General features: G+C 40.3%; 1 protein-coding gene across 1 annotated transcript; it reads right to left on the reverse strand.

Annotated features, from left to right (window-relative positions):
• Window positions 1–3,065: 3,065 nt before the first annotated feature.
• LOC135467315 (heat shock 70 kDa protein 12B-like) lies at window positions 3,066–6,628 on the reverse strand. The gene is made up of 4 exons (XM_064745084.1): window positions 6,306–6,628; window positions 5,417–5,623; window positions 4,973–5,132; window positions 3,066–4,129 (listed from the first exon to the last, which is right to left on the reverse strand). Exons 1-4 carry the CDS (start codon window positions 6,615–6,617, stop codon window positions 3,066–3,068), a joined length of 1,743 nt encoding a protein of 580 aa, XP_064601154.1. The 5' UTR covers window positions 6,618–6,628.
• Between the last annotated feature and the right edge of the window lie 4,890 nt (window positions 6,629–11,518).

The following is an 11,518-nucleotide window of genomic DNA, read 5'->3' on the forward strand; positions in this document are numbered from 1 at the left end:
CTTTGAGTATGTGAGGCATCCTGTGTGGTGTTTGTTGAGTATGGTTGGTAATGTGTCACGTATAGTGTCAGTTGACTGAATAGGTGAGGTATGCTGTTTGGTGTTTGTTTAGTATGGTTGGTAATGTGTAATGCATCGTGTCAGTTGACGAGTTATAGGTGAGGTATCATGTCTAGTGTTTTTGGAGTATGACTGACAATGTCTTTTTATCGTGTCAGTTAACTGTGAATAGGTAAGGTATCCTGTCTTCTGTTTAGTGTGTCATGTATTCCGTTAGGTATCATGCCTCGTGTTTGTTGAGTATGATTGATAATGTCTCATGTATCGTGTTAAACTACTATGAATAGCTCAGGTATTCTGTCTCCTGTCTAGTGTGTCATGTATTACGTTAGTTTACCCTGGGGTATCATGCCTGGTGTTTGATGAGTATGATTGGTAATGTCTCATGTGTCGTGTTAATTAACATGGGGTGGGTGAGATATCATGTCTCCTGTTTTTTGGGACGATTAATAATGTATTAAACGAATCCAGTTCATATCTGAAGTGAGACATGACAAGGAAAGTTACATAAAAGTACGTTTAAGTTCTACCATGGATATTTCATAAGCAGTTGGCTGTAAATAGGTGAGGTACCATGACTGGTATTTGTTGAGTATGGCTAGTGATTGTCATGTAGTCTGTTATTTAACTGTCAATATATGAGATATCCTGTATGGTGTTTGTTTAGTATGGTTGTTAATATGTCATGTATCGTGTCAGTTGACTGACTAGGTGAGGTATTCTCTCCACTGACCTATACATAACCGGAGTAGTGATGACATTTCCTGACGTCACAGCTGTCCAATATTTTTAATACATTGGACAGTTGTAACTGTGACGTCACACGTACGGACTACTTTTTGTTTGTCAACAAGCAGACGACATTACACGATGTTCGTCCGTGCTGGTCCAGAAAAATCTGTGTCTCCGGACAGTCCGTTCTACCTCACACCATTTCCCGAATGTCGCCTCAAACCTGATGCAGCTGTGTGGTATTACTCCACTCCAATGGGAGAGCATCGTTTGGGAGAGCTAATGAAGAGGGCAGAAGAGGCTGCTGGACTAAAAGGCCAGAAAACTAATCACTCGGTCCGAAAAAACAACCTTCCAAACCCTTGTAAAATCTGGCGTCGCTCCACATAAAATTATGCAGGTCACCGGACACAAATCCCTTGCTGGCATCCAGGAGTGTGATTCTAAATTAGATCACGTGCAGCAGAAGCAAATGTCGAGTTTACTTCAGGGCAATCGCGCCTTCCGTCAAACATCTCTCGCGCTTACACTCCCTGGCCGGTCAGTTCAAGTGCACACAAACGAAGTTTTCACGACTCCGATGTCATCAACTTCCGAACAGAATCCCACGGATAATCAGCTAACTTTGTCAGCAAACTCTATTTTTCTTGCGTCCTCATCCTGTAAAGATCACACTAGTCTGTTCGGTGGCGCAGTGTTCAATAACTGCACTTAATTTTCACTGAAACGTCTGCATTCCTTTTCTTTACACTTCTATTTCTAAAAAAACCGCTTCGGCCACGTGCGCCTGACCCAGTTTTCTGTCAGCCTATGAAAATGCTCGATTCAGTATTCCATATTCATCCGCAATCAGCTATCGTCTATTGTTACGCGATATGAAATAATTAGCACGGTTTTACCCAATTTGTTTAGCGTTCGAATATATTTACTTACGTTTTTGACAAGTGGGTGTATAATAAATAGGTTATTGGATTGTATGGTCCTGTATGGACTCGCAAGCTTGTCCCTTTCCTGGGCGCCTAGGACTCGTCCATACAAGACCATATAATCCAATAAACTATAAATATCAGTCAAAAAGCAAAGCTGTGATTTGTCGTCTATTTCACCTCAAGGTAAAAGTAATGCATGTACAATAGCATAAAGGTATGAACCCTTTCCATATGCATACTAAGCAATTTAGTACCTAAGAATTTAAGACAATATTTTTATGTCTCGTTAATTTAATCAAAGGCGTAACTGGATATACATAATACATATGGCATAAAAAGTTGGCACCGAAAATTTGATAACACTATTTGCAGCACTATCCCATCCCAAACCATCGCTGCAATTTCTATGACTGCTTTCAGCGACTCCAAACGCAAATTTCCTAGAGCACCCTTGACGCAATTCTCGTTTTAGTGTTATTTTCTAGAAGTTTTCCGGATAAGATTTATTTACATATTTGATTGGTGTTTTACGCCGCTCTCAAGAATATTTCAGTTGTTCGACTGCGACAAACATTATGGTGTCAGGAAATCGGACAGAGCCCAGGGGAATCCCACAATCACCCGCATGTTGTTTGGAAATTTTCGCACGTGTACGGCCAAGGAGGGAGCAACCATGAGCTGGACTTGAACTCACAGCGACTACATTGGTAAAAGGGTACTACGTCTTTTCGCCGCGTTGGCGTGGTAACCACTTCGGCCAACTGTGCATCTCCAGAGTCTTTCTATGGTATATTATACCGTATTCTGTCCATAAACTATAAATAAATAATACAACTACTAAGAACATCATATTCTTGGTTAGTTGTATATGTTAAACATATATGATAAGAAAAACCAAATCCGTAATGTGTCAACTCAAAACATATATCTTGGGTTTACTTTGAAAGCTTACCTTGTCTAATACTTACTGGCGCAGCAACCATCCGTAACTACGAACATTCTATTTTTGGTTAATTTCATATATTAAACATAAATGATAAACACAGAATGTTCAATATATGTGCCTACTAAAAACAAATATCTTGGGTCTTAATATTTGACAGGATATCCTATCTAATACATTTACTGACACAGCAACAATCACGTGACACGTCTTGTTAGTTGATGCCTCAAGACCAATTCTTCAGTGAAAGTGATATCAAAGATTACAACAGTATTCGCAACAAAGTTCAGACACCTTCCGCGTTCAGAATATTAGGTTGGGGTAAGCTGTTCCAAGAGCTCATATGTTTTTTATCTTCAGTCCGCTGTCTGTGGCTCTGGATAGCATACAGATAGTCTGACTTACTTTGTCACAAAGTTAAAGGTAGCGTCGAAGATCTTCCCGGTCGTCTTCTCGTGAGCTTTCACCTTGAGCTCTGTGCCACCAACTATAAACTTCACTCCGACTTTACGCTTCTTCTCTCCCGTCAAATCCGGCATGTCTACTGTGAAACTGCCTAATTCAAAACATGAAGGGTCAGTTGTATATTTGGGTTTCGTCGCCATGGATTTGTACACTGCCAGCCCCATTTTTGTTTGTCCAGAATAAACCGGGGAAAAGGTATGTTCGCTAGTTTCCATACCGTATGGTACTTCTTCGTCAACAGAAACAAATCTGTTAAAAATATCCTGGCACTTCCTCTCACCTTCAATCATAATTAACTTGTCAGGATCATGTTCACCATCAACAAAAGTGGGTAAGCTACGAATTCCATAAGTAAAGGCAGCCAGACGGATTCCAATGGCACCGGGCCGATGGCCGAATATCACCGCCCCTTTCACCACAGACAGGATGGCGTCGAGTGGAGTGACCACAGTCACAGACCGAAAGTTCTTCCGGAACTCCTCTTGGAGAAGTGGCGATTCGGAAAACCCACCCACCAGTAAGATGTGGGAAATTCCTCTACACTTGAGATCCGCCATTAGTGTTTCTACATGAGTGATAATTTTCTGAATGGTTGGTTTCATCAAAGACTGCATCACTTTACCGCTGATTCTCATCTTGTCACCTGTAAACCGAACATCTTTGGATAACCCAGACTCAGCCACTTGGTCCTCTAACGAGCACTTGCTGTGAAAGCTGAACGTTTCATGTAGAGAAGCCGGCAACCGGAAGCTGAATTTCTGTTCATCATTACTAGATATCCTCCGTTTACTGATTTCAAATTCTTTCTCAAGTTCCAGCCGATCCGATTTGTGGTGTTTGCCGAACTCCTTCATCACCTTTACGGTAAAAATCTTGAGCAACAGTTCGGTGAATTTGTCGTCTACCTGAGTGCCGCCCCAATCTCCCCCGCTGGCTTTGTGTAGTTCTTTGAGATCCCCGCTTAGCATCACCTCGTGCACTGTCGTGTCCACAGTACCACCTGGGTAAAATGAAACGTTATCAACCAAGTTTAGGCCCATGAGTTACATTCTTTATTTAGATACACATGTAGGGATGACAGATTGAAGAGAAGCCACACAGTTTCAAAATAATGAGTGAGTAAAATAATAAATGATGTGAGTAAAAGCCCTCTGTCCAAAATTCTGGGAAATGATCCTGTATAGTTTATTATGTCAATGTTGTTGATCAACCATGTCCACACCTGGTTTTTGCCGTTAATGGTTCAACAGCCCACATTGTCTACAGTGTGATCATATAACCCCCACACGATTAATCAAAATTCTGTGCCAATTTTCTGGTAATTACTTTCTCCAAATCTGTATTTTTCAAACTTCTATCCCAAGACAAGCAGTAACATTATCTATGCGTCTATAAACCTACTCAATATATATAAGATCTATTCAGTATATGCTCTATAAGGCACAGGTCAATAGAACTGATTTTCTGTCAATGATCAATATCTTGTAAATTGACTTCTTTAGCGTAGTATATAGCTTTTATCGCCTTGGTTGTTCATTCTAAAAAACAATAATTTAAACTTGTGAATATCCAGGCATGAGGCAATATGGATAAACTCATGAGCTCATGTACTAGATGAACAGTTACCTCTTCATCTGCATAAATACGTAATTGTCCCCAGTCTTCTAAAGCGCGTGCAATCAATGTGCACTATGATTTGAACAACGAAACGACTGAGTACAATGCCGTCAGATCTTATAGAATGGTTAAAACAAAAATGGTTTAGATTTAATTCCACGACTAGAATCCCTACGCACATGGCATATGAATGATAATGCGTTTACATTAAGATTTAGTCAAATACCTCCAGCGTCCACAACAATGTATCGAGATCCATTCCGCGAGATGTCGTCTGCGTCACAGAATTCGTCATCTGATCGGCTGTTCGCTAATAAGGATTGACAGAAAATGGAGGCCGCTTCCGGCTCTAGTGCAACTGTGAGCTGAACTCCAGGTATCCCAGACTGGTTAAGGAAACAAAACATGTACATATATCCTATCGCCTTATTTCGACATAGAGATGAATTAAATGATATTGAAAAACGTTTCTTCATGGTCCATATAATTATGAATCTGCCAAATTAATATCATGACTTTTCTTTACCAAACACCTGAGGGAATATTGGCTTATTGTTAAAACAATAACCCAACTGAACACCAGCGTTTTGAGTGTAATAGATTATTACCAACAGTTAATGGGTTTATATGATAGAAAATCTTAGACATAAAGGAAATCTCGAATTTGTACCTGTAGAGCGGCTTTCCTCATGAACTGCTTGGCGTCCTCGTCCCATATAGCAGGTACCGTCAGCACGTACTGGATCTCCGAGTCAGCCACTTGCTGCTGAAGGCTTCGACTGAAATGCTCCTTAAGGTACAGTATTGACATGGCAAATACACTGAGGGCACTGAACCGCTGTCCGGATACCGACTCCAGCTCCATAGTCTCACTTATCTGAGGTACAAACAAAAACCATTTGACTAATGCAGATGTATTATGACAAAAATCAATCAATAAAGTGGTATTTTTGTACGAAAGAAATGCAACATACTATTGATCAGTAATTGTAGGAATGGAACGGTACTATCTTATTCGTTAAGCTTATTTACTAGTAAATATTTTTGAGTACGGTGTAAAACACCAGTGAAATAAATAAATATTTGCTAGTAAAACAGAGATATAACTATTAAATTTGCAAGTTAATGTTTCACAAAAGACATGCAATAATCTCCGTGTAGACAGGGCAGAAAGTAAAACAGGGTACACGACTTTTGTAACTGATCTTTCGCATTTGCATATACAGGTGACATGTGTACATGTCATGCTCTTGTATTTGTTTCTTTTTTCCCTATTAACATTCGTCTATGCCAGTCCTGTTAACAATAACAGAGCACACCGCACATTTTCTGTTCATAATCAAAATGTTATCTTCAGTACTTAAGTCTTTTATACAAACAGTGCATGCTGAGCGATGGTATGTCAGGAATTGTACCATGGGGTATTTCAAGATCCATGGATATATATCCCCACTTTTGCAAAGGAAAATTTCCATCGTCATCTTGAATTATCGACATGTTTTGTCGTGGTAATAAATAAAGATTTTACATCCCAGGTAGTTTTCGTTTTTCTGTCTCACCTCAGATTTGTAGAGGCTCATCTTAAATCGACGGAATAACAACCAGTTTTTCTCCTCCTTGTTTTTGGCGAGTTGCGAGTACTTTGTCTCCGCTTCATATCCGAAACTGTGGAAATGTCCATCCGGGTCAAACAGTACAGATGTCGGGGTTTTGTACGAGGTCTGAAGGTGGTTGTCCCCATCTAACCAAACCTTGTTGGTTGTAATCTTGAGTTTATCAGCCAGAAACTCGTGTTGGAAGGAGAAGGCGTAGCCAGAATACGTTGTACCGATATCAATGGCGACCACGAGAAGGGGTTTGGACTGGGCCATGGTTACCCGGTTTACTGCCAGGTCAAGGCTATGTGAACTGAGGAGAGAGAACTGTTCAAACTTAAATTTCAGATTTATCTCTATGCCGAGCTTCAATTTTGTAATTAGCCCCAAAGTGATTGTGTAATAATGCATTTAACATGTACTAAATCTGCTGCTGTTATAATTGGGATGGGACAACGGTATTGGCTTCTGGTATTTACTAAACATTGAACTACAGGTGTGAGGTAATACACGTTTGAACAGCAGATCCCAGGACAATAAGTCGATGTTAACTGACACTGATTATAATATATGATTCAACAAGTATATGTAAGCTATTCATTAATGCGATTTATCTGTCTATCAGATAAGAGTAGTGAAATAAACATGTGAATATTTGCAAATCTGATTAAACTGGGCAAGTACCTAAGAATATCTTGATGATACAGCAAAGGCTAGCCGAGCGTTTAGGGGAAACGATATTGTGTCCCCCACAGACCCTATACGCCCATTCGAACAAGCGATCCGGCGGGTAATAACATGCTGTCTCTGAACTGACCCATTCCAGACCGCTGGGCCTATTTTTTGGCCTATATAGCACGTTAAATCTCCCTCGGTAAGCTTGCAGGCCTTGATCGGTACAACACTGAGCTATACTACATCACTACGCCTGCTCCAGGCTGACAGAGACGAGAGTTAGAAACTGAATGTTTGTACTCGGTAATCAACTCTTCTGCCAGAAAACTTACAACACTGACACGGTTCTGTGAAGGGGAATTAGTCCGATATCTGTAGTGTACTCACCTCAAATTGGTCGCCGGCAAGCTAAAGATGGCTGTTTGTGCAGGGTGATTTCTGGCTAAATGAGCAGGTTGGAGAGACAGATGACGTGGCACCCCTATAACGAAAGTGAAAGTACAATTGCACATCACTGCCTTCGCCCGGCTTCGCTCTGGGATTTTCCTGGAGGACTTTCAGCATCGATATATAAATAGAAATACAGTTAGCGTTGTACCGTATAAAGCTCTACATGCAATGTCGCCGTAATCAATCCCTATTATAAATGTCAATTGCTATTAAATGTGTGATATAGACAATTATGAATCAGTGAAATCACCGAGTTCATGATCCAAATATTGTAAAAATTTCCCGTAACTAAAATGTTCAAAAATACATTGTTATGGTCATGCATGGGTTCATTGTTTATTCATTATTCCTGATCAAGATAGGTATGATACACAAATGACACTAAATCCCCTTAATGATCATAGTGAGTGTATTAGGTGATTCCTTTTGGAATTCGTATTAGGCATTTTTAACAGCCAGTTATCAGATGAACTGCAGCACTGGGTGAATTTGTGTATTAACCTCACCGAAAGCAGGTGCTCTGAGATGGCCGAGTGATTAGAGAGTCAGCTTGTGACGCGGTGGGTGCTATTAGCGCTGAGTTTTATCAAGTATCTTGGTACTGCCTCATTTAGGAGGCATGTCTCTTTAAAATGCCCAAATGCTTACAGTATTATAATCTGACTTCATGCGGTGTCTGGGAAGTTTTACTAAAAGCAAAACGTTCACAACCAATCACGACTATGTATGCATATAAACACACACATGCCTGTTTTACTATGTAGTCTATGTCTACATTACACGTTTTCTTCCATTGTCAAGAATCCTGTAGTCCTTTGTGCATGACGTGAGAACAGCACTTACACATGCTGTTTGTAGAGAAAGGAATTATAGCTGGAATGTTTCTAATCAGCAGCCAGTATGTCTACTAGAAGAGTTATATAATCCCGTCAATGAAAGATCCTTTCACGAGGAATTAATCTGACATCAATTCCCACCACTCTCATTAAGCTGTAATCGCTCGTTACGTCTCCATTTTATCACGTCTTACACGTCGTTTATAATGTAGATATGTGTATTGCCTTCATTTAACAGGCCGGAAATGACCGATCCACCCAAGAATAGCTGATGAATATTAATATAAACAGATTACCCAATGAAATAGTAGTTTCCCTATAACGATGGACAGCAAAGAAGAAATAACATGCATAGATTGTCCACATAAACAACGTTTGATGACAAGTAAAATCTGACAACAGAAGCACATTTCACTCTCTCTGTACCAGTGGGGCGAAAACGGCAATAGTCATCTGCATAGCTTGGTATCACACTAAACCGTGATGTCAAAATAACTTATTTCAAATATAATTGATCTTTCAGTGATTTCTGTACATTCAGTGCATTTCACAGCTGCGTCTGAAATTTTCTGTTTGTATAAGCCCTTTGCAAACTTGAGCGTGTGTGTGACTGGATGATGATGACGACTTGTTAAGTTCTGTTGGAGATAGACATCCGCTTAGCCATCATATAAAAGTAGTTAAAGGAGTGGCATAAAAGCAGGAGCAATAGAGTAGTGTCTGCTTGATTTAAGCCGTTACCGGGGTCTCGTCCCCTGAATCACTGGCGGTTTACTCAGTGGGGGTCGGTAAACATGACCGCCGGTATCAGTGAAAACGAATCAAGTTTACATCTAAAGTGAGACATGAAAAGGAAGGTTACATAAAAGTACATTTCAGTTCTGCAGTTGATGTTTCCTAAGCAGTTGGCTGTAAACAGCTATCCAGTGTGGTATTTGTTATGACTGGTGAATGTCATGTATTGTGTTACTTGGCTTTGAGTATGTGAGGCATCCTGTGTGGTGTTTGTTGAGTATGGTTGGTAATGTGTCACGTATAGTTTCAGTTGACTGAATAGGTGAGGTATGGTGTTTGGTGTTTGTTTAGTATGGTTGGTAATGTGTAATGTATCGTGTCAGTTGACGAGTTATAGGTGAGGTATCATGCCTCGTGTTTGTTGAGTATGATTGGGAATGTCACATATCGTGTCAGTTAACTGTGAATATGTAAGGTATCCTGTCTTCTGTTTAGAGTGTCATGTATTACCTTAGTTTACTGTAAGGTATCATGTCTGGTGTTTGTTGAATATGATTGGTAATGTCTCATGTATCGTGTCTGTTGACTGTGAATAACTAAGGTATTCTGTCTCCTGTCTGGGTGTGTCATGTATTACCTTAGTTTACTGCGAGGTATTATGTCTGGTGTTTGTTGAGTATGATCGGTAATGTCTCATGTATCGTGTCAGTTGACTGTGAATAGCTGAGGTATCCTGTCTCCTGTGACGTTTACCGACGTCTGTTTACGAGTACAACGTCTTCACAGACGTGGATTTTTTCAACGATGCAGCCCAATACTTGTCGGAAATAGCGATAAAATTTGCAAACATTAAAAATCGAAACAATTAATTAATCAAAAACTATGAGCTGTGAGGTAAGAGGTTGCAAAGGTTAACAAATCTTCGCCACAGTTCAGCTACAAATCTAGCTCTTGGTTTATCTGCCCATTTCATACCGCCTCAAGGTTCAAACCATAAATGTATAAAGGAGCACCTATGACATAAAGTTACTAGCTCTCCCCACATGCATACCTATCGCAAAGCTTATGGTATAGCATATAACAAACAACTAAAGCTCTAGAAAATTAGGCAAAATTACTTTCATTTTTATCCCTGAAGGAATACACATGTTTCTATTCACATGATACATATGGCGTAAAACAAAAAATACATGTCATCCTCTTCACCAGTGGGGCTTGAGATCTGCGAACATAGAAGCGCTACTTCATCCTGAAAATATGAATTACAATCTCTGACATAAGTTTTGGTGAATCCATACGCAGATTCCTAGACCAGCAATGACGCAATTCTTGATTGGTGTCTTTTATAGTATTTTACCGGATGACACTAAACAGACACCGAATATCACCGCCCCTTTCACCACAGACAGGACGTCGTCGAGTGGAGTGATCACAGTCACAGACCGGAAATTCTCTCAGAACTCCTCCTGGAGAAGTGGCAATTCAAAAAACCCACCCACGAGTAAAATGTGGGGGAATTCCTCTACACTTACGACCCGCCATTAGTGTTTCTACATGAGTGATAATGTTCTGGATAGTTGGTTTCATCAACCCTTGCATCGCTTTGCCACTGATTCTCATCTTGTCGCCTGCAAAGGGCAAATCTCCGGATAACCCTGCGTCCGCTATGTGTTCCTCTAGCGGCCGCTGGTTGTGAAAGCTGAACACTTCACGCAGAGACGCCGGCAACCGGAAGCTGAAATCATGTGTCTCATTACTAGATATCATCCGTTTATTGATTTCAATTCTCTTCCAAGCTCCAATTTATCCGATTTTTGGTGTTTGCCAAACTCTTTTATCGCCTTTACGGTAAAAATGTCCGACAACAGATCGGTGAACTGGTCGTCAACTTGAGTGCCGTCCCAACCTCCCCAACCAAACAAAACAACGGACCTTGGATAAAACATAGTTAAACAGTCCACGTTTTCTTCAGTGTGGCCATAATATACGAACCTGATTTCTATCAAAATTCTAGATCAATTTCCTACTGCTTACCTACTCCAAATAAATGAGTTTCACGTAATTTAAACTTCAAACCCGATATAAGTATACAAATAATACAAACTCCGTGCATATAAAACTTTTCACACTATAAGACACGTTCTCATCATTGTGATTTATCTCAGTTTAATGTACATAAAATGATGATTGTACGTCTTGTAAATTGACCTAATTGTTCCCCTATTCTGTCTTTGATAATGCGGGTGGTAAGGTGCTTCAGAAGCTCAGAACAAAGTATTCAAGCGTGTAAAGCTCACTCGCTGTAGTGTTTTGTCATGTTGATTGATGTCAACTTCTGAAAAGCAAGAGAGGAGGCAATGTGGGTAAACCCATAACTAGCACCCCTACCCACATGGCCAGCAAGAATGTTAATGCGTTACGTCAGGTACTTCCAGCCTCCACAACAATGTAGCGAGATCCAATCCTCGAGATGTCGTCTGC

Source organism: Liolophura sinensis, chromosome 6, assembly GCF_032854445.1.
Source record: "Liolophura sinensis isolate JHLJ2023 chromosome 6, CUHK_Ljap_v2, whole genome shotgun sequence".
Classification (NCBI taxonomy): domain Eukaryota; kingdom Metazoa; phylum Mollusca; class Polyplacophora; order Chitonida; family Chitonidae; genus Liolophura; species Liolophura sinensis.